Consider the following 24261-nt stretch of genomic DNA (forward strand, 5'->3'; position numbering starts at 1 on the left):
TCCATTTCTAATTCTAAAGTAATTTTTTAACTCGGACGTCACTCCAAGTGACGTCCCAGTTTAAATTAAAGACGTGACGTCCGAGTTTAAAATCTATTTTTTTTTACACTCTTCCATTGGAGAGTATAGAGTGTGGATATTTATAAGCTATACAATAATATACAATTAGAGATGTAAAATCCTAATGGCACCTACGTGGAGCCTAGGTGGAGGTGTAATTTTACACCCCCCATTGGAGATGCCCTTCCTTAAGTGAAAATAGTTCAGGTTTTGCTTTTCTTTACTACGACTGTTGGCTCTCTAGCGTTGTAACAATTTGCAAACCAAACCAGGTAACAGGAGCAACAGGAGAGATCAAGGCGAAAAAAGTGAACGGGCTTGCTTTGAGATGATTAATTGATAAAACCAGTGGAATTGTGGAAATCAGAGAGAGCAATAACAAACCATGAATAGGGCAGAGATGGCATGCCAGTAGATGTAGAAGAAGAAACCAACTTCTAAGTCCAACAGTTCACTCATCTCTCCAGTACTCTTGTTTTCCAAGTCAAGTTCATGATAATCATTATTGAAATAACAGGTAATAGCTCAGCTCATAATTAACTTCAAAATTCATGGACTTCAGACATGTCATTCAATTATCTTTAGAACCACTCTCTTTGCATTATAAGTTGAGATCAGTTCACCAGGTAAAACTAAAGTATGATACATTAGTTTTCATAAAATTTGGGTGCTCAAATTTAGTTTTACTTAACTCCATAAAATTTGGTACTCGACTCCATAAAATTTAGTTACTCAATGATTTGAGTGCTCCTACATTCAATTCCTTCTCCTCCTCCAGTTACTAATATATTCAGGCTCCTATAAGCCAACGTTGAACAAGAGTGCGGCTTACAACTCAGTCAAATGTAGGAACCAGAACACCACACGTTTGAATGACATTCGTACACTGCAAAAATCACACGTTCCTATATGCAGTCCGGAAATTTAGCCTCATAATTCTGAGGAACCTGTCACAAAAAATGTGGAACTTATAATTAACAGAGTACTCAAGGAATGAAAAAGGTTAAAAAAAAAAAGATGAAGAGTTATAAAATTAGACAACTGAAAACTAGACACAAGTGTGAGTCACCATGTATGATGCTGTGATCATCTTCCCAGCAAACCACCTCCCATGAAGTGCACGCTGCGCATTCATTGCTGATTGTGTGTTGTCAAATTGCAAATACACAAAACCAGCACTATGCCTGTCATCACCAATAATGCAAATGAATATAAGCTAAACAACACAGGAGATGGTGATATACTTTCCAATGAAGAATTGTCATGTATTGAAAATTGATTTTAATGAGTTGATAACAAACTCAAATTTGCTTTTAACACCTTTTTCCACGTAATCAAGACAGCCTAAATATTGTTCTAACGCAAATAAAACATCATAATAGAACAATGATCCTTGGTAGAATCTTAATTCCAAGCGGAACAATTACACTTATTTTTGTTAGGAACTTATCAGTCAAATAGTAAAAAGTATTTGATGACCACAAAGTAAAATAGTAAAAGTACGGCATAAACTATTTTGCTACTTACTTGTCCACATAGATGTGCTTCACTAAACCAAACTTTGAACACTCCGCTTGAACATCTTCTTTTATATCCAAATCAAAATCTGGTTCAGTCTGCAATACAACATGGCAATAAAAATCAAAAGACAACCTACCAATTCCTTTATTTTGCTACAGCTATTAGAATTTTCGTAGTTTACACATGAGAAATATTGGAAAATTAACAATCTTGCAAGGGTAACTCAACAAACCTCTATACTTGGATCAAACATATCCTTCAGCAACAAACACTCGCTGGGAATACCAATGGGGTCAATAGAAGTTGCAGTTACAGTGGGGACACCAAAGCTAGAACCCGGCAATCCTGTAAGTGTAGGCAAGGTAGTCTGTCCAAGTTGTGGCACAATGGGAATGGTAGAAGGCATGCCAGGAACAGTTGCTGTTGCTAGAGGAAGGCCCGAGCCATTGAGAACAGGAGTGACCATTGAGCCAGTAATGCTGCCAATACAGAGGAGATCAACCATAAACTTCTTGACTACACGTTAAGGACTAAAAGCTTGAGAATAGTAGCTAACCTTGACACAACGCCACTTCTGTCCAACTTTTGCATGAGAATTGCTCTGGAACGGGCATTCAAAGACTACAAAGAACAGAGATATAAGAACACGGAATAATAGTCATCTTTTATTTGCTACTTACATAAAGCAAGTTCAAATGAAAATGATTTACCTGTTTCTTATGAAATTCATAAATCGTAAACATGTTATACTACAAGGCATTCTTAAAATATTGGATTTAATTCTATCAAACAACATTAACTCATTCAAGGAGAATGACTATTTAGAGGAGCAATTACTTACCATACCACCACCATCATCATCATCAAAATCACCGGCATTCACCCCAATTTCTTGCATTCCGACTTGATCAGAAACTGCAGATACCTGAAAAAGATGGAAGGTGGAGTCAGAGAAAGATATGTAAAATGCAGCTAGATGTGAGGAACATTATTGCATACAACTCGCATCATTTTTGACATTTTTCAGCGCACGTCTCTGAGGCTTTTATATCAGACAAAGCTAGTACATATCATTCTTGTTCTTTAGTATCTTTCCATGGATACTTTTAACGCTAATTGTTGCCTCTTGGTCCTCACGAATCCTCTCTACCCTAATTCTAGAGCTATAACAGACATATCTAAGAAAAAAAAAGTACCTTGATTGTCCGTCCAGCAATATCTAGTTGTCCATTTAAATTCTGAGCATTTCTAGCATCTTCAAGACGTGCAAACTGGATAACACCTCAAATCATTAGCCTACTACATTTACTAGATAAAATAACACAAACACAACTAAAGATTATACTCACTTGGACGAAACCAAAACCTTTGCAGTGCCCCGACTCATCAAGAGGCAATTGAACCAGCTCCACAGCACCAAATGGTTCAAACACCTGAAGTAACAAGAATAAAAGGATCACTCAAACAATTAAAGAATCAAGAACAAAATTTCAGCAGCTAGTATACAAAGGAATGTGAAAAATTAATGCATATATTTCTTTACAATCCAACCACAACAATCAAAATACTGCCCCATAGTACATGTGACCAAACTAATTCAACATCAACTTGTAACTACAAAGTTAATAATTCTATCATTGTCATGATGTCACCACTTAAAGCCTGTAAATATTGACTAGCATTTAATCAATTGCAACGCTCTCATCAAAAACAAAGTTTCCAGAGCTAGAATACAAAGGAATGCGGAAAATCAATGCAATGGGCAGTTCACATTTCTTCAGAATCCAACCATAATAACTCATCAAGGCCATGGTTGGTTCAAGGAATTTTGATTCCTGAAAAGTTGAGTTAGTGTCCTTTGAAGGAGCGGGAGAGAGAGAGAGAGATCACCATTTTCTTAGGTGATTTGAGGAAACTAGGAAAGCAGCTTCCTCCTTAAAAAAAGGAAATTGTTTTCTTCAAAACGCTTAACAAAATTGGCCATGTTCACCTCCCTCGTTCTCCTATAAACACTGTGGAACCTCTCTCCTCCCCTCCTATAAGTGCGAGCTACATCAACTTTCCAAGAAGTGAAATTCCTCGAACCAAACGTTGCTCCAATGTTCAAAATATTGCACCGTAATCCATGTAACTAAACTAATCTGACAGCAAATAGTAATTACAAATTTACAATGCTAATAATTCCATCTTTGTCATGATGTCACTGCTCAAAGCATGTAAATATCGACTGTCATTCAATCAATTGCACATTCTCATCCATACTTCACTTTGTACTAACAAAGCAATTTCTTATTTTTTGTATAAAAACATAATTTAACAAATTTTTTGTAACCCTTGTTATGCAAGTGATGCTTACAGTGTATTTCCCGTCCATTTTAGTAATCTAACGATTTCCGTCCATTTTAGTAAAATTTACAATTAACCTGAGCACATAGTTGCCACAAGTTACTCTGATACAGATAACTGCAGAATAATGCATATTTATGCTAATAAGTTGAAACAACCAACACAGCGAGAATGTTAGAGTTAGCAAGAGCAATTTCTGGCCAATGGTAAGAATCCATGAGTTAAAATATGTCCTTACCTGGCGAAGTTGATCTTCTGTGATGTTGAAATGGAGATTGCCAACATATAACCTTCTAGCTCCTCCTGAATAGGGTCCAATCGAGCCACCTGGACCAACTACAGCTGTAGTTGACTGTACCAGATTTTTTTCTGCCTCTGATGGTTTCACCATAACTGGAAGACCAAGAAGAAGTTGACCAGAAAGGGCAATTGCCATTGGGACTGACATCACATCATAAAACTCGATATACCTGCATAAGCTTACATCAGTATCTACTATTTTACTAGCTAATTTTAAGCAAATCATTGAAAATTATGATCAGGCATATTCTGGAATCATCAGAAACCCAACTCACTTAAAACTCTTCTGATCTAAAACAGATTAAATATCACATACAACCCTCACAAATGGCCTCTCCATTTTTAGAGTGCACATAGGTTATATACTTCAACTTCATCGTATATCCAAATGCAAGATTTGGAATTTACTAGGAACTCTTTAAAATTTTATACGACTCCACAAAAGCTTCCCAATTCAAGATTCCATAATTCCAATTGATTCAACATATATACTTTATCTGTTCACAGGATTGTCCAGACGTTACTGCTACCTCTACTTTTGAAGGGTTGCAAATCCACTTCTCAAGAATCCACTAAAAATCATACCACATTAACTTCCCACCATCACTAAAATCAGATGAGAGTCGTCAATATAAACTAACATATACATCAAGGCATAAAGCAAAGTCAGAGTTTAGGATGCTACAGAACCCTTTGCAAGTTAAAATTATAAAGTCCCGCCTTAAAAGATTTTAGCACTGGTGTAAGAGAATCTCAAAATACATAATTATGGTACAACCAACAGTATTCAACAATACTTCGTCATTTCCACCAGCCTTAATTATTAAATGTGTCGTAGACTGTGTTGCATGGGTACAGGTACGAGTGTCGGGTTTGGACACGGGTGCGGCGATTCAGACACGGCGAGGTCTGAAAATCAAGACACGGGGTCATGGCTAATATTACAATTTATTATTTTATTTTTATTTTTAATAAAGAAATTATTTTAATTCTAAAACATTGAATCTTGAAAAGCACAGGGCCTAAGGCATTTGGTTTTTGGATTATAAATGATAATGTTTGAAATTGTAGTCAGAAATTTAGTTGTATCCACAGGACAAGGCCCATTGGGCGCTGAAAATTTGAACCAATTATTAGTAATTACTTTGAAGTTTGAACACCCATTCTAAAAAAGCCCAGTCCATATTATTTGTTCCAAAGAATGGCTCACCCATTTGTTATTGACTTATTTCCACCCAATTTAAGTTGCTTACATCAGCAACTTAACTACATCTTCTTCCTTTTGTCTTGCATAACCCTAGATCTGGTCGCCATGAAAATATAAGGTAGAGAGAAAATAATGAAGACCAAAGCAAGAGAAGAACTTTGCGCAAGGGAGACTCACCAATCAATATTTCTACGTCTCCTCTCTATTTCTCCTCTCTACCTCTCCGAAAAAGTTTTTTTTTTTTTTTCCTACTCAGATCACGAATATATATCATGTTGGTGTCGGTGTCGGTGTCGGTGTCAGTGTTGACACACAGGAAATATCAGCGTACCCATGCAACACAGGCTGTAGACTTGTGCCCTTAAAAACGTCAGAAACCAGAAATGAGTTGCATGCTGCACAAAAACTTCTTCCATGCTAACTACAGATCCACAACTAGAACACCCAAAAATCTCATTATCAAAATTCTCCATTAAGAAAGACAAGAAACTAACCCAACTCCCTTCGAACGTCTTGAATTACGGTCCATAATGAGGCGCACATCTCGTACCTGAAACGATCAAAGTAAGTTTGTTAAAAAGACAACAAGTGAACATGCACAGTAACATTTTCAAAAACTCCAACTTACGAAAAGATGACCTCCTGACAAAGATACTTTATAGTTAATGTTATTGCACCATGAGAGGCAGCCTATATGATTGCCTGTACGTTTTAAGTGCAAAATTAAACCCCAACAAATAAATAAATAAAAAATGCTAAAACCACAACATAATCTTCAACTTAGGATTCAGAAAGGACACATAAGAACCAATGCAATAAGAAGTGTAAGAATCTGTCAAGTACCAATATGTGTATGCCTCTGGGCATACACGTTAGAGTCATCTAAGGCACATGCCTTTAAGAATTGAGCTTCAGAGATTGAAATTTTAATTGCAAATACTAAGCCTCAAATCACAGATTAAGAAGATTAAAGAAAGACAACATAAAGCCCATACTGTGCGTTATTTCTATAACTTTCCGAAATTACTTAGATTTTTTGTGATAATTTACACATTGTTTGGAAATTTTAAATGACTAGTCACTCACTTGCCTCATTTTAGCAAACCACCTCATTTACCACATTGCTTCTGTAAACAATGCCTTTAAGAAACCCCCACTACAGAGTTTAGATAACTACTCCAATTAATATCTTCGTAAGGTGCAGATGGCAAACTTCTATTAACCCTACTGTGTTTTTCCTGGGAACCCTCCAAGGTGTGAACTCTTTCTCATGCTCTTTGCAGTTGGCCTAAGTTGTTCTTAGGTCATTTGTGTCTTCTTTAAAGGCCCCCATTGTATCTCTTTCGAGCCACCCACTACAGATGAAGCCACCCCATTGTGTAGTTACTACGAAATATATTTGGAGCACAAAACATGTTTGACCAATGACCTCTTCCTATGTCATTATTATCTCCACTGGCAGTCCAAATATCTACAGGCTCTTTCGTGGAAGAAATGAAAATTGGGCATCGCCTCCAAGTACTTTACACAAAATTGCAAACAGATCACAGGTTGGATAAATCATGCTCTCTATTCGAATATTCACTTAACCAATATAGGACAAACTATTCAATTCGTAATCCAGTAAATTGGAAATGATCTCAAATGAACACTCAGAAAATATTTACGATCCACTATATTAAGAGGTAATATGATATGCTAAAAAAGAGCACCCCTACTAACCTTGCCAGCCCTTGAAAAGAATTGAAACACGTCTTTTTCATCTGCCTTCAAAGAAATCTGTCAAACAAAGCTTAAACTCTGAGAATTGAGTAGAAAAAATGATAAAAATAAGCATAAACATGAATTGGAAAATAAACCAGGTACCTGATACGCAAATACAGTCCTTTGATCTCGTTCTGGATCAGCCTCTGGCTCCACTTCTTCCTTCTTCTCTTTATAGCGTCTGCAGGAAATAGAAAAAAAAAAAAAAAAAAAAAAAAAAAAAAGTTCAAAGCCAATCTACAAGTACTGATGGAGCAGCTTCAATCGTTTTCTGATCAGTAGTCCTAATCAACTCTTTAGGGAAGTAATGTATCCTTCAAAATGTTGCAAACAATTATGCAATGAAAAATGGTCATACAAATACTGAATCTATGTTGCCAGTTAAATTACATAACTAAAGACTGAAAACGTAAAACCAAAGCATGGCTGGTCTGCCAGTTCAGTGAAGAGACAGACCACAAGACTGTCAGTTATTACTGCCGTAAACATTTATCAGAGGAAAATTTCATAAGCTATCATCGCATATCAACAAATAAATCAACGACCAACCCCTTCCATTGATTATCATTGTGAAGAAATAACTATAGCATAGAGCGCTATTCCTATTCTGAAAAAAGAGCTTCACTTATCAAACATTAAGGCTGTTCACAAACCAGATTCTGTATAAAATAGAAATAAAAAGAAAAAATAGAAAAAAAATTTAAAAAAACAAAAACAAAAACAAAAACGTAAAATTGTAATCATAGCAAAGGTAGCTAACACTTTAATAAGACTTTGAGCCTAATATATTGATAGCAGCTAACATATTGGAGGAAAAGCAGAGAGGAAAGAGGGTATAGTTAGGTGTGATGGTGAGAGCGACATAAATCTAAACATCATGTGGAATAAATTGGGGCAAGTAACTCCCCTCAATATAAAGAAGTTGCTTTCAAATTGAGGAGATCCAACCTCTCTCCCCCTCTCTCGTTTTCTCTGTTTTTTCCTCTCTTTTCACGAAGCTTGGTCTAATGAACCCAATACAGCTAATATTGTAGTATAAATGTCCTTTAAAAATAAAGGAAAGGGCAAAAGCACATATATAACAGTATGTTTTTCTTTTTCCCATTTTTCTGAAGAAAAAAAAGTATATCTGGCAGGTAGAATGACAAGTTCATTATCTAAAAAACCACTGTTTAGAAAACTTTAAAAGGGGGAGAGATACAAGAAGCCCCATTACAAATCATAAGAGCAAATAAGATATTTATGAATTCATGGGCCATATTATACAATCTTAACCTTTGAAAATATGCAACACTGTCTTTCTCTCTGACATTTATTCCAGACAATATTACGCCCAGAATTTATGACATGTATTAACCTCAATCTACATAAATACACAAAAAGTGAGTTGTGATCATTATACATCACTAAGCTACTGTACCTATAAACATAATTACTGTTTACCGGAAGAAACTAAAAGATTCACAGCAAGCCGAGACTAACTAGCAAAATTTAGTGAAAACAGTTTTAGAAGGGAGTCAAACGCATGTAATGGAAGAAAAGTAACACAAGATTTAATAGATCTCTTTAACATATCCTAGTGGAAAATATAAGTCTATGAGAAGAATCCACAAGTACAAATTTATACACCATTCTGTAGAACCCACATTGAGACAGATGCATTCGCCGTAGAGATCACCATCACAAAAACCAGAACACTCCTCAACCCCCAGCCCAAGCATTCAAACAAAGTTTTAAAATCTAATGGAGGTCTTCACTTTTTCAACTTCTAGAAGGATTGGAATTTCAAGAACTACCAAATTACCGATTAGGGTAATCTCTATTACAATACTCTTTATAGTTTATACCAAGAATTAAATTTCATTTTCATACCCACCATTCGTCTACATAAGCCCTTTATGGGGGTGCCTACATTGTCAAAATAGGACTAAAAACAAATATAATAGTAGTCAAATATCCAGCATCTGGTAGCCATTTTGCTCACATGCATCAGAAGAAAGTACTTCCCACCAGATATTCTGCAACACAATAAATACATAATTAAACCACTGTGTTCCGAGCTGGAGGATAACCAAAAGTACAGTATGACGCTCCCTGTCATAACCTCCAATTCAATATCCCTCGTCTTTCTAAACAAGCTTCCAAAATTGGATTCGAACAAGACTAGGAAGAACAGACAATAAGCCCAGTAACCTGATATCCTGAGCCTGGCTCAAATGCCAGAATGACCCTCTGAAGATTGCTCTAGTGTATCTGCGAGTTCCCACATTCTAATGTTCAATATATAGATCCAACACTAAATACAGTGGAACTAGATATAACTTTAGTATACTAATGCCAGTTTTCAAAACAATGTGACAATACCATTCAAACACCAACAATATAGTAATCTAGCAATTCAAACTGCAAACACACAACAAAAAACTATAATAAGCACAAAGAAGTAATAACCATTACCTAGATTCTCGATCTCTTTCTCTTAACTCCCGTTCCCTTATCTCCCTCTCTCTGCTCTTCTCTCTGTCCCTCTCCAGCTCCACATCCTTATCACGTCTTTCAGAACGGCTTCTACTTCGCCGCTGCGCTTGTTCAACTTCTTTTTCCTTCTCCAATTCGAGCTCACGTCCACGCTCTCTTCTCCTTTCTCTCTCCTTATCTCTATCCCCATCTCTTTCTCTTCCATTCCTCTCCTCCCTATCCCTATCCCTATCCCTATCCCTATCTCTACTACTTCTACGCCTCTCCTTATCCTTCTCACTCCGGTCCACGTCCCGGTCCCGGTCCCTACGCCTTTCTCTATGCCTGTCTCTGTCAGTATCGTCCCTCGATCTAGGGCGTTTAGAGCGATGGTCTAAATGATCATCCTCTTTTTCATTATTATGATGATCACTTCTACTACGCCTACTGCTTCTTCTATCTTTTTCACTTGATTTATTATTATTAGCCACGTCATCATCTCCACCATTGGCTCTTTCTCTTTCTTTCTCTTTTGATACTTCCGGATTCTCCACTGTTTTTTCTAAATAATCTATTTCGTCGAAATCCATTGATCAGCAATTCAGTGATTGTGTGAGAAGATAATAAGTAATGAAACCCTATCTATCTAGGGTTTAACCATTTTCGACTTTTCTCACGAGGATTGTTATTAAAAACACGTGCCCAAATCATTTTATTGGACCAAAGTACCCTTAAACCGTATCCTCATTATATAGGCCCATTACAGCTTCTGATCGGTTGGGCCGGATCAATCTATTAAGCATTGTCAAGGGGATTGTTATATAGACCCCAAATAATCTCTTATAGGATAGACCTACTTTTGTGAAAACACTCAAATTTAAACTTTTGTCTTTTTACTCTCAAGAAATCCACACTTTTTTTTTCCCCACTCCTCATTTTCCAATCCAAAGAAACTCACACATCTTTTCTTTCTCATCTACACATATTCATTTTCTTTTTCAAATTTTTTTATTCTATTTCTATTTACCACCCTAAAATTTTTTTTTTTTTTTATGATATTAAGTAAAATAGAATGGGCATATAATATTTTTAATGTAGAAAATGAACTATTTAATTAATATAAGTTTTAATCAACTGACCAAGACGAGGTAACTCCATACAATAATGATTCCAATATCAATTATTATGAGATCATTATGAGGACGACTTGTACAAAATGTGATTACAAAGTATTCATGCAAACTCAATCTATAAAAATGACATATTCCATTTATAGTTGATTTTAACCGTGATTGTTAGGAAATGGGAATAGGCGAATAGCCTTATGTTCGAGACGTCCCAGGCCAGCTAACCAAAAAAGAAAAGACATTCATATTAGACTAACCTTTTCGGCAAGTTGGGCTAGACCGTCTTACATGTATTAATAACGGTTTATTGGAACCAACTTTAAAAGAAAATACGTCCAGATTTGACTACCTTTGTCTGCATTGGATGGTTTGACTGGACCTTCTTATAAAGATAGGAGATTGTGTTGGTCCTGTATTAAGAACGGTTTGTTAGAACCAACTTTAAAAGCAAATACGTTTATATTGGGCTAACTTTGTCAGCATTGGATGGGTGGACCAAAATTCAATTTTACCAACCATTTCAAATACAGACAATTCGACCAGACTAACCTATTCCGTTTTGGATAGCTGATATGAACCATTTAGTTGGTCAAAATTGGTCAATTTTAATAATTCACTCAAATTTGGTCCACAGTGGTTGACAAAATTTTGATTTTAATACAATAATTAAAATCATCACTAACAATTATTTATTTGTACACCTAAATATTACATATTTACTTTATGATTTTCCGTACTACATTATAGGCGCACATATGAGTTAAGGGTTTAAGGTTTATGGGTAAGGTTTTGTACTTTATAGAGATGTGAATGAAATTAAATTTGAACAACATTTTTTCTTTATTTCAAAATTTACTATTGAATTTTGGAATTTAAATAAACATCGCAAAGATATACCGTGGTTCGGCCAATGATGCCTACATCCACAAGAGCTAGTCATTTTATAAAGTAGGAAAGAATATTACAATCTCTCATTTCAGTCTCTCACCTTACTAGATCACTCTTATCACTTTACAGGGTTGTATCTCTATAAATGTTATCTCTCAATCTTGATAGCTTTCAAGATTGGGTTTTCTCTGACTTTTGTGCTGCCTCTCGTGTGTTTTATGGGTGTTAGGTTTTGCCAAAAACTCTAACTCTTATTGCAAACTCGTGGTCCACAATTTCTTCTGAAAATAGACTTGGGTCTTGGTCGCAAAAGCAAAACCAAGTCGAGCTGGAATTCTTGGAAGATCTTGGAGGTCGACCAAGGCATGAGCGCGGGTCGTGCCTTAGGCAACCCTATTATGAGCGCGGGTTGCGCTCAAACATTTCCACGCAGAATGAACTTCGTTATCTCCTCATGTGAGAGATAATTCCAACAGACTCGACAAGGAGACCCTATTTTAATTCTCCAGTCTTGTTTATTATTTGCACGGAGTTGTTATCCCGAAGTCTCTTGCTTCTTGAAGAAAAAAAGGTTATTCATGGAGTGAAAGTCGGTAGAAAGTGCCCTCCAATATCACATCTATTGTTTGTTGATGACTCTTTTGTGTTTTTTAGAGCTAACATTTCAGAAGCTGTCCATATAAAGGAGTTGTTGGATCTGTATTGTTCTTTTTCGGGGCAGTCCATAAACAACCGAAAATCTTCTCTCATTTTTAGCCATAACTTGCCTAGAAAAGATAAATGTCTTATTAGCAATGCTCTTGGAATTCCCGTTTCTACTACAAAGAGTAAGTATCCCGGCCTTCCTATTAACTCTCTTAAACCCTCCAAGTTATCCTTCACCCACATCATTGACAGAGTATCATCCAAAATCCAGGGCTGACATACCAAGTGTCTTTCGCAAGCTGGCCGGGTCACGCTTATCAAGAGTGTGTCTTCTGCCATACCCACTTATTCCATGTCAACATTCCTTCTCTCAAATGGAGTATGCAACCACCTAGATAAACTCAATAGGAAGTTCTTATGGCAGTCGGACCCTGGGAAAAATCATAGTCTTCACTTGATCAATTGGAACGCAATTTGCTCTAAGAAGAGCATTGGAGGTTTGGGAATTCGAAGTACGAGACTGCATAATGTAGCTCTTATGTCCAAGTTGTGCTGGCAACTTGCAGAACGATCACAGAGTCAATGGTGCACAATGGTGAAAAATAAGTATTTTCCACATGCAACTTTTATGAGAGCACCTTTGAAACGAACTGCATCCCGGTTTTGGCGACACTTGATTACTGTTAGGAATGAGATCCAAACATTCATGTGTTGGCGAATTGGTTCAAGGCATAATCTACTGAGACTTTCACTTGGGATGAAGCACTTATTTGAACAATTTTCTGACCACATGAAGTTCAGGCTATATTAACAATTAAATTGCCTCACAACAGTTCAAGATGTCTTGATAAGCTTGCATGGCTCTCAGAGAAAACTGGGAAGTTCTCAGTAAAGGCAGCATATAATGGTCTCTCTTCCAACATCATTCCGTCATATTCCCCACATACGCAACCTCTTTGGAAGCACATTTGGAAAATAAAAGCCCCACATCGAGTGAAGTTGTTTCTTTGGAAGGCACTCCACGATTGTCTTCTAGTAAAAGAGTTGTTCTCAGCTAGGAACATTATTACTAATACAATCTGCCCAAGATGCTCTCATCAAAGTGAAAGTGTTCTTCACGCTTTACTTACTTGTCCTTTCGTACTCGAGTTTGGTTTGCATCTTTTTTTAATTGGCGACTTGAGTTTTGGCAGCAACACATCTCTCTATATGGGATAGTGCAACGTATAAAACGATCCTCTCAGACAAAATCTGAGTTTGTCTCTCTTCTATCAAATTTTGCTCTTATCGCCTATTTTGTGTGGTTAAGCAGAAATCTTGTTACATTCAGAGGACATGACGAGTCTATCCAGGCAATTCTTAAGCGAGCCAAAAATTCCATAATCACTTTAGATAGAAATCCTACACTTTTGGGAGCATTGCTTACTGAACTTTCCTCTAAGCTGCAGTCCCTCTTGGACAATAATTATTTGTTGGTGTTATCCGAAGCATCATTTTATTCCCCAAGACAAGATGCAGGTTTGGGTTCTATTGCATGGGCCTCTGAGGACAACACTCCTTTTGCAGAATGCAACAAGGTGAAAGTGTCAGAAGTTGAAGAAGGTGAAGCTTTGTCATTGTTTCATGGTTTGCAAACCTATTTTGCAAATGGGTTTACCCCTTATAAATGCTCCTTGTGGGAAGTTTGACGACCATCTCTCCCACAAACCCAAGAAGCTCATGCATGATGCATGCTCACATTCTCAAAACAGGTCTCTCCAACTACACACACTTCACCACCAAACTCATTTCACTCTACGAAACAGCCAATGATCAATATGGTGAACAGGGCTTACAGGGGATTAAAGCACAAGTTTCCATTGGGCCCAAAAAACACCTACGTCGCCATGGCAAAGCAAGGTCTGTCAGTAATCGGTGAATCATATTCCTACTACACAGTTATGACCCACCTGAATTCCTTAACATCTTCGCTATCACAAACCCAACAAGCTCATGCCCACATTCTGAAAACCGGTCTTTCCAACTACACACACTTCAGTACCAAACTCATTTCACTCTACGCCAATAGCCTCAACTTTTCTGAAGCCCATCTCCTTATCAACACTTTCCCGAATCCAGATGTCTTTTCCTTTAGTACCCTCATCTCCGCTTGTTCAAAATTTAATCACTTTAATTCACTCCTTGGAGCTCTCCATCAAATGCTATCCCATGGTCTACTTCCAGATAGCTACATATTTCCTAGCGCGCTTAAGGCCTGTGCGGGGTTATTAGATGTTAGGATTGGTAGGGAGCTTCATGGACTTGCGTGTGTTACTGGCTTTGCTTTCGACTCTTTTGTTCACTCTTCTTTAGTTCATATGTATATTAAGTGTGGTGAAATGATTGACGCGCGTAAATTATTTGATAGGATGTGTGATAGAAATGTTGTTACTTGGAGTGCAATGGTGGCCGGTTATGCGCGAAAAGGCTGTGTTGATAAGGCTAAGGAGTTGTTTGAAGAAATGACAAGTTTTGGTGTTGAGCCCAATTTAGTTTCCTGGAATGGTTTGATTGCTGGGTTTAATCAGAATGGGTATTTGTCCGAGTCGGTCAGTGTTTTATGTAGGATGCATTCAGAAGGATTTGTGCCTGACGGTACTACGATTTCTTGTGTTTTACCTGTTGTTGGTGACTTACAGGATTCGAAAATGGGGATTCAGATTCATGGATATGTGGTTAAGCAAGGTCTCCAGGGAGATAATTGTGTTGTTTGTGCACTAGTTGATATGTATGGGAAGTGTGGGTGTCCGTTTGAGATGAAGCGAGTGTTTGATGAGCTGGCGATAATGGATTTAGGTTCGTGCAATGCGCTGGTTTCTGGGCTTTCTCGTAACGGTCTTGTTGACGATGCGTTGCATACTTTTATGCAATTCAAGGACCAAGAGATTGAATTGAATGTCGTGTCTTGGACATCTATAATTGCTTCTTTATGCGCAAAATGGCAAGGATATAGAAGCTTTAGAGCTTTTTAGAGAGATGCAGCTTGCAGGAGTGAAGCCTAACTCTGTGACAATTCCTTGCTTATTACCAGCCTGTTCCAACATTGCGGCTTTAATGCATGGGAAGGCAGCTCATTGCTACTCTCTCAGGAGGGGATTTTCCCACAACGTTTATGTGGGTAGTTCTTTGGTGGATATGTATGCCAAGTGTGGTAAGATTGTCGATTCTCGAAATTGTTTTGATAGGTTGCCCACTAAAAATTTGGTTTGTTGGAATGCAATTATGCATGGATATGCAATGCATGGACTAGCCAGGGAAGCTATTGATATATTTGAGTTGATGCAGAGAAGTGAGCAAAAGCCTGATTTTATTAGCTTAAATTGTGTCTTATCTGCTTGTTGTCAAGGTGGATTAACAGAAAAAGGGCGCCACTATTTCAATAACATGTATCAGGAACATGGAATTGAAGCAAGAATGGAGCATTATGCTTGCATGGTTACACTCCTAAGTAGATGCAGGAAGGCTTGAAGAAGCTTATGCCATGATAAAGGAGATGCGATCTGAACCAGATGCTTGTGTTTGGGGAGCTTTGCTAAGTTCCTGCAGAGTTCATGGTAGCGTGAGTCTCGGGAAGTTGCTGCTAATCAACTCTTTGAGTTAGAGCCTAATAATGCTGGAAACTATGTGCTTCTTTCCAATATTTATGCTGAGAAGGGAATGTGGAAGGAAGTAAATAGAGTGAGGGGTGTGATGGAAAACTTGGGCTTGAGGAAGAACCCTGGTTGCAGTTGGATTGAGGTGAAGAACAAGGTTCACACACTTTTAGCTGGGGATAGATCACATCCAAATATGGCCCAAATAATCGAAAAACTGGAAAGATTAGGCATGGAGATGAAGAAGTCAGGGTACTGTCCGGACACCAACTTTGTGCTCCAAGATGTGGAGGAACAGGACAAGGAGAACATATTGTGCGGGCACAGCGAGAAATTAGCTGTATGTTTAGGTCTTCTAAGTACTCCACCTGGAACTTGCCTTCGTGTTATCAAGAACCTTCGGATTTGCGGTGATTGCCATACTGCAATAAAGTTTATAGCCAGATTTGAAGGAAGAGAGATATATGTAAGGGACACTAATCGCTTTCATCATTTTAAGGATGGTTTGTGTTCTTGTGGCGATTACTGGTGAGAAATCATTGATAAAATGTCGCCATCTTCATTTGTCTGCATTGAGATAACTCAGTAAATTGGTCTGCATCCCAACTGTTCAGGGCCTCGTTTGGTTGTATATAGGGCCGGTCTGGGATGCTTTGGTTTAAGAATCTAGCTAATTTTAAGTATTGATGTATTTGCTTGCTACCTGGGTCGGAACAAAGCATTTTGTTTGACGGTATGACTTACTGCTGGAACAGAGTCTTATACGTAGTTTTCGAGCTGCTTCCAATTTGGTAAGGAATTTGGATCTTTTGGTTTGATTGGATGGATATGTTCATGACAAATTGTTCTAGAAGCCATGCGTTTGCTAACTTGTATTTCAGACAATTAGCATAATTAAGGAACTTGCTGTGAGTATAGAGGGGAAAAGTATGGAAGAAAAGAAGAGTTTGTTCGCAAAGTGTGCTGCTACCACACTCTCTTCAAAGCTGATTGGTGGTGAAAAAGAATTTTTTGCATCTATGGTTGTGGACTCTGTTATTTCAATTGGCAATGATGATAGACTTAATATGATTGGAATAAAGAAGGTAACAGGTTTTCTTGTGCAGTTTCTAGTTTTCTGTTTGGGGCCTCGTTTGGTTGTATATATGGCCGGTCTGGGGTGCTTTGGTTTAATAATCTAGCTAATTTTAAGTATTGATGTATTTGCTTGCTACCTGGGTCGGAACAAAGCATTTTGTTTGACGGTATAACTTACTGCTGGAAGTTGAGTTTTAAGTTTTAACCAAATACCTTTGGCTCTTTGTGCCTGTTGCAATTTTACGGGTTACCAACTAATTTTTTGATGTCCTGGTGCTTGGTCAATAAGAATTATAGTCCTCAATATTGTTAGGTAGGAGCTTTACTTTTTTCGTCCTTATAGGTTCCCGGTGGTACCATGCGGGATTCTTTTCTGGTTGATTGAGTTGCCTTCAAGAAGACATTTTCCTATGCTGGATTCAAGCAGCAGCCGAAGAAGTTTTTAAACCCAAAGATGCTTTTGCTTAATATTGAGCTAGAACTGAAGTCAGAGAAAGAAAATGCAGAGATAAGGTTTTGTATCGTCTTCTATTTTTGTTTTATATGGGCAATTTTTTTTTAACCGATCAAAAAAAAAATGGTGAGCTTCTATATTTACCATGTTTAAACTATACCTTTCTGTTTTGCAGACTTTCCGATCCATTGCAATATCAGTCCATTGTTGATGCTGAATGGAATATCATATATGACAAATTGGATAAATGCGTCTAGAGTGGGGCTAAATTTGTCCTTTCACGACTGGCAATAGGAGATCTGGCAACCCAGGTAACATTTTTTGGTTCTAACATCTATGAGAAATAATGTACTGTCTGAACGTTCCAGTCATCCATCACTTCTGATCTACAAGTCATTATGGTAGGATTGAGGTAAATATAGTGATACGTGTGACTTTAGAGCGTTTGATTGGTATATGTACAGATAATAAGCTCTAGATCATAAACCTCTGACATACATACTAATTTTAGGGGGAGGGGGGAAGGGAAATGTGATTCGCAATATGTTTGATCATAAATCTCTGCACTTACCTTTTTGGAGAATCGTCTGTGAAATTTGCATCAGTGTAAGACTGTGACACTGAATCGTATGACTTTATGTGGTCATGGTTGGACAATTGCACCAGTTTGAGACTTATGTCCTCTATAACTTTGTGTAGGTTGTTGCTATGTTGACACTGAACTGTATAACTCTGTGTTACCAATTTACCATAAGATATCTTTTAATGTTATATTCTCCTCCATCCTCCTATCCTCTTTCTCATCTTACTTGTATCATTTATGTTTGTTTGGGATCCATACCCAAGGAGGTTAAAATACCTATTTGCAACTCCTTGTCATGATATTAAGTCTTAAAGTGATCACATTCAATGGCATTTTGGTATATACTGCCATATGGTTGTTTATTTACCATTCCTAACAGGTCACAGCTTTCAATATGCCGTAAATGTATTCATACCCTGTGCTGCATAGTTTGCTGTGTGGAAAAATAAAATTGCTTCATTAAGCATTTTTCACATTGCTGTCAAGGTATCCTTCTGTAATTTTCATTTCAGGTTAACCATTGTGTTTTTGTCATGCAGTATTTTGCAGACAGAGATGTTTTCTGTGCTGGTCGCGTAACTGAAGAGGATTTGCAAAGGGTTGCTGCAGCAAGTGGGAGAACTGTACAGACATCTGTAAACAACGTCATTGATGAGGTTCTTTTGCACTTAAGTTTAAGAATAATTTGTAAAACAAAAATTGATTACGTTAAATTCTGTCTAGAAGCAGTTATGAATCTATTTTATTTATCGACTGAAATGGGGAGGTCATATATAGGTTCTTGGGACCTGTGAGGTTTTTGAGGAATGCCAAGTTGGAAATGAGCATTTCAATATTTTCAGTGGATGTCCATCAGGTAGGACAGCAACAATTGTTCTTCGTGGTGGAGCTGATCAGGTATCTGAACACCTGTAATTGTGTGGTCTAAATAAATCTCGTGTGTGACCATTACTCATTGACGAACATCCTCTCTGTTTTCATTTCAGTTCATTGAGGAGGCTGAGCGAAGTTTGCATGATGCGATTATGATAGTCAGAAGGGCTCTTAAGAACTCCACTGTTGTTGCTGGTGGTGGTGCTATTGATGTATGTGACATCATTATTTATCACTAAGACATTAACCCACTTTTGACTTTTAAGGGACTGATGCCACTATTTCAGTAGCTATACTTGTTATTCGTCCCACAATGCAATTAACTTTTCTATTCTGACAGATGGCAATTAGTAGGTACTTCCGTTCTTGTGGGAACACACCAGAAAAATAGCTGGGAAGGCTCAGCTTTTCATAAACTCATATGCGAAGGCATTCGAGGGGGGCACTTTATTTGTTATTATTTACTTCCACTATATTTTTGTTTCCTTTTTGTGTTCTTATAACCTGTATCTTGTTTTCATTTGGTGCAATTGTGGAAACACTGTCATCACTGATCATTTTTAGCTGCTTAGACTGCTACAAATCTGCCTGTCTTGCAATGTTTCCTTTTGCAAGAATCCAAATTAGAAATTTCTGTGGTTAACATCCAGAAATGACGTAGGATTGTGCTTTGAAAAAGAATGAAGTGAGCTGTAGTCAAACTATGAGACTGTTTGGTTGATGAAAAAACAACGTTTCTAGACTTATTGAGGAAACAAAGTCAGATTGCCTTTTTTCTACCAGCCACAAATTGTTGAAAACTCACTGTTTTGTAACTGGAAGCAGAATGCTTTCTATGTATATTCTTATGAGTATCTTTCTATTTTCCTACAAGTTTTCCTTTTCCTTTTTGAGGAATGTGGCCTGCTAGGTCAACCCTTTTCGCCAAAGCCCTGGGAGCAATTCTCAGGTTCATCTTAGGATGGCGTGAAGGGCCAAAATGAAGATAACTTTTACAACAAAAGTAGTGTATGTTAAAAGGGATAGCTTATGATACAGCCCAAGTTGGTGTGCACCCCTAGGGCATTTCTTGTGCTGCCTTACCTAATAGTGAAACCAAAATGTGAAGAAGGCCATCTAATAAAAGACAATGAAAGGGGGAAAAGGAAAATAAAATGTAATAGTTGGTTAGGAATGCTTGACAAAGTGGTCCAGAGAAGACCAACTCAAATTGCCTGTTAATCTGCATACAAGATTTAGTCTCCTTTTGTACTCATGATGGCAGTTAATATTTTTTGCAGGTTATCCTAAGGCAGCTTTGTGACAATGCTGGATTTGATGCAACTGATGTGTTGAACAAAGTCAGACAAAAGCATGCACTTCCATCTGGTTAGTTTCTTCTTCCAGCTTCACTCTCCAGGGTTCTTCTCACTAGTGGGCCAATTAGGAAATCTTTTGCAAATTAAATAATATTCTAGGTTAGTTTTTCTTTACTTTATAACATCCTGGCTCAGTTGACACTTGCCAGTTGTGTTATGGTTTCAATTGTGTATGTCTTTGTTCGTTTGCGGTTTAAATTGTTTATGAAAGGCTGAAGTGCCGACTTCTTAATCACATGTCATGTCATTAGGTGAGGGTGCCCTCTACGGGTCGATACATTTGCCAACTTTGTATGGGAACCTGTTGTTGTTAAGGTATTCGATGTTCTTTCCCGTGTTGCTTTGTTCAGTTTCTTTTTACCTGTGATCCCTTGGATTTAGACATTGGTCGTGATTGCAAATGTCTCAGATAAATGCTATAAATGTGGCAACAGAGGCAGCTTGCCTAATTCTAAGTGTGGACGAGACCGTGAAGAATCCAAAGGTAAGGTGTTTTCCAGTTAGTTGTATGGAGTTTGTAATGTTATCTATCAAACATGTTACACTAGGCCAAAAGTTCAGTGTCTTCAGATCCCAAGAGTTTAGTTGTTCAGCCTTCTGTTATTTCTTTTTTTATTCCACTGTACCATCCTTGGGAGTCACGGTGTTTTTAATTTTTCTTTGCATTGTTGTTTTTTAATGGCTATTCATTGTATTGATAATCCAGTCGGAGAGTGCACAAGGAGATGCTGCTGTTGGAGCGAAGGGTTGAGGGCGTGGTAGGGCAAATTTCCCTGGCCGTGGAAGGGGAATGCGCAGGCGTGGAGCTTTGGGGTTTGAAGATGCCGAGGACTTCGTAGAGTGAAGGAAAAGTTTGGAAGCAAGGGTAGTTTGTTTCTTGGGAAGTTTGCTTTCTGTCCTTAATTTTGTTTGCTTCAGTTTGGACTTTGGAGTGAGTTATATATATATATATATATATATATATATATATATATATATATATATATATATATATATATATATATATATATATATTTGCCTAAACCATCCAATCTCCGTTTAGTGGACAAAATGGTTTAGATGATTTAACGTTGATTGCCTGAATTATCGTTTGTCTCAGTTATTAGAATGTAAGAATATAGTTTTTGATCCCGACTTTAATGTGTGGGAATTTTGCAATTGATGTCACTTTAGTGAAGCTTTCAGAGAACAGGCCCATAGGACATAATTGGGGATTAATTTAGCTTCTAGTTTGGGTCAGCAGATAATTTTAACTTAAGGACAAACTAGGTTGACTACTATTGAAAGACGATAGTACCCTTGTTTAAGTTTTTATTAGTTAAATCAAAATCCCACGTGACTTTTTAATTTTGTTTTTGACCCTCAGCACACTCACAACATTTTATGTTAGGACTAACATGAGAAATTTCATTTATTTCATGTTGTGCACGTGCATAGTAGTGTTTGCATGTTTGTTGCACACATGAATAATGGTGTGTGCATGTGTGGTAGTAGTGTTTGCATGTTTGTTGCACAGATGCATAATGGTGTGTGCATTTAAAGTTCATTTATTTCATGTTGTACATATGCATAGTTGTGTTTGCATATTTGTTGCACATATGCATAATGATGTGTGTATGTAAATTTCATATATTTCATGTTGTACACATGCATAGTGGTGTTTGCATATTTGTTGAACACATGTATGTGTGTGCATGTATGATAGTAGTGTTTTTATGTTTGTTGCACACATGCATAATGATGTGTGTATGTATGGTAGTAGTGTTTGCATGTTTGTTGCACACATGTATAATGGTGTGTGAATATGTGGTAGTAGTGTTTGCATGTTTGTTGCACACATGCATAATGGTGTGTGTATATGTGGTATACACATGCATAATGATGTTTGCATGTGTGTTATACATATGTATAATGGTGTGTGCATATACAGTGCATATCATACATACATAGTGGTGTTTGCATGTATATCAAAAAAGGTTATAATTGGTATTAATAAAAAATAATTTGCTGACGGTCAGCCCGAAAATGTCCTTATAGCGAAATTATTAATGACAAATGTTGATGCAAGAAATGCGGCTCACACCCCTACCTTCCTAACTGGTTACTTTAAACCTCCCCTATGTCGGCCCAACCCATTTAACCCCCCTATTTTTAAGTTTTTATGAAATAAACTCACTGTTTGTGCAAAAATAATAAAATCTCAGTCTGCTTCTAAATTTCAAACAAAATTTATTTTCTTTTTGACTTTTTTTCTTTTCCAGCACACGACTCATCGTTTTGGGGGTTTTATTCCAAAAAATGGGCCTCAGCCCCCTGGTTCTATTATGGTTATATATAAACACCCTCCCATCGGCCCATACCTCATAACCTCCCTGTTTTATAATATCTCATCAAATAACCTCCCCGTTTTTTCAGTTGAGAAAAAATCACAGTTATTTTTTATTTTCCCATTTTTTTTTGTTTCATTTTTTACCCTTTTAGATAAACATGCCATATTTATCGCCATTTCAAAGAAAAAACACTTATATACAGACATACAGTGCATATCATACATGCATAGTGGTGTTTGCATATATATTAGAAAAGGTTATAATTGGTATTAATAAAAAATAATTTGCTGACGGTCAGCCCGAAAATGTCCTTATAGCGAAATTATTAATGATAAATGTTGATGCAAGAAATGCGGCTCACACCCCTGCCTTCCTAACTGGTTACTTTAAACCTCCCCTATGTCGGCCCAACCCATTTAACCCCACTATTTTTAAGTTTTTATGAAATAAACTCACTGTTTGTGCGAAAGTAATAAAATCTCGGTCTACTTCTAAATTTCAAACAAAATTTATTTTCTTTTTTACCTTTTTTCTTTTCCAGCACACGACTCATCGTTTTGGGGGTTTTATTCCAAAAAATGGGCCTCAGCCCCCTGGTTCTATTATGGTTGTATATAAACACCCTCCCATCGGCCCATACCTCATAACCTCCCTGTTTTATAATATCTCATCAAATAACCTCCCCGTTTTTTCAATTGAGAAAAAATCACAGTTGTTTTTTATTTTCCCATTTTTTTTGCTTCCTTTTTTACCCTTTTAGATAAACATGTCATATTTATCACCATTTCAAAGAAAAAACACTTATTCAACTTCAATAACAAGATTCAACTTGGAAATTAAGGGAATAAGGTTCGATAATGAAGAAATCAGGTTCGACGATGAAGAAATCGGGTTCAAACAATGAAAAAACAAAGTTTCATGATGAATAAGTGAAATAATCATTTATTCCCTCAATTGTTGTTAGTCGAGTCTCTAGTATTTGTTTTATTTATTCTTCTTCTTCTCATTCTTCGATCTATTTTGAACATTTTCCATTACTATGTAAATTGTTTTTTGCATACAAATTTTAGTATGCAAATTTATTTTTACATAATGATGTTTATTTGCAAATCCCATCAGTATGTAAATATGTTTTTGCATAGAAATTTCATTATGCAATTTTATTTTTACGGAGTGATTTTTCCATGTGAATTTAATTTTACATAGTGATTTTCTATGAAAATTTATTTTTACATATTGATTTTTCTAATTTTCTTCTTCATATATTATGAACAAATTGGCTCCCATCACTATATAAAATTGTTTTTGCATACAAATTTGAGTATGTAAATTTATTTTTACATAATGATTTTTCCATGCAAATCCAATCACCACAGGGGTATTTCACTATAGTGATTTTGCATACAAAAAAACAGGAGTTCTCATGTTGAAAATTGAAAAGAGAGGAAAGAAGAAGACATTATAGGGGTATTTCCGTCTTTATCATGTTTTTTTTCCCCTGAAAACAGGGGTCCATGGGTTGGTTCGTTTTGAAGGGTGTTTTATGGAACCATTTACCAGGCAGGGAGATTTATCTTAAAACCTGGTTTTTATTCTCACCATTTTCAACTAACAAGGACACAAAAAACACACCAATTTT

The 24261-nt window shown here is 36.9% G+C and overlaps 1 protein-coding gene and 2 pseudogenes across 1 annotated transcript; 2 read left to right on the forward strand and 1 right to left on the reverse strand.

Annotated features, from left to right (window-relative positions):
• Positions 1 to 635: 635 nt before the first annotated feature.
• On the reverse strand, positions 636 to 10372 carry LOC147519859 (uncharacterized). Its single transcript, XM_086591394.1, has 13 exons — positions 9656 to 10372; positions 7301 to 7379; positions 7157 to 7213; positions 5929 to 5984; positions 4166 to 4397; positions 2931 to 3014; positions 2778 to 2852; positions 2423 to 2506; positions 2138 to 2202; positions 1814 to 2060; positions 1588 to 1676; positions 1130 to 1244; positions 636 to 1007 (listed from the first exon to the last, which is right to left on the reverse strand). Exons 1-13 carry the CDS (start codon positions 10243 to 10245, stop codon positions 966 to 968), a joined length of 1815 nt encoding a protein of 604 aa, XP_086447520.1. The 5' UTR covers positions 10246 to 10372; the 3' UTR covers positions 636 to 965.
• A 1950-nt stretch (positions 10373 to 12322) lies between these two features.
• On the forward strand, positions 12323 to 15362 carry LOC147519860 (pentatricopeptide repeat-containing protein At1g20230 pseudogene; annotated as a pseudogene).
• On the forward strand, positions 15331 to 21420 carry LOC147519861 (T-complex protein 1 subunit eta-like; annotated as a pseudogene).
• The last annotated feature ends 2841 nt before the right edge of the window (positions 21421 to 24261 follow it).

The sequence above is a fragment of the Coptis chinensis genome, chromosome 2 (genome assembly GCF_015680905.1).
Source record: "Coptis chinensis isolate HL-2020 chromosome 2, ASM1568090v1, whole genome shotgun sequence".
NCBI lineage: Eukaryota > Viridiplantae > Streptophyta > Magnoliopsida > Ranunculales > Ranunculaceae > Coptis > Coptis chinensis.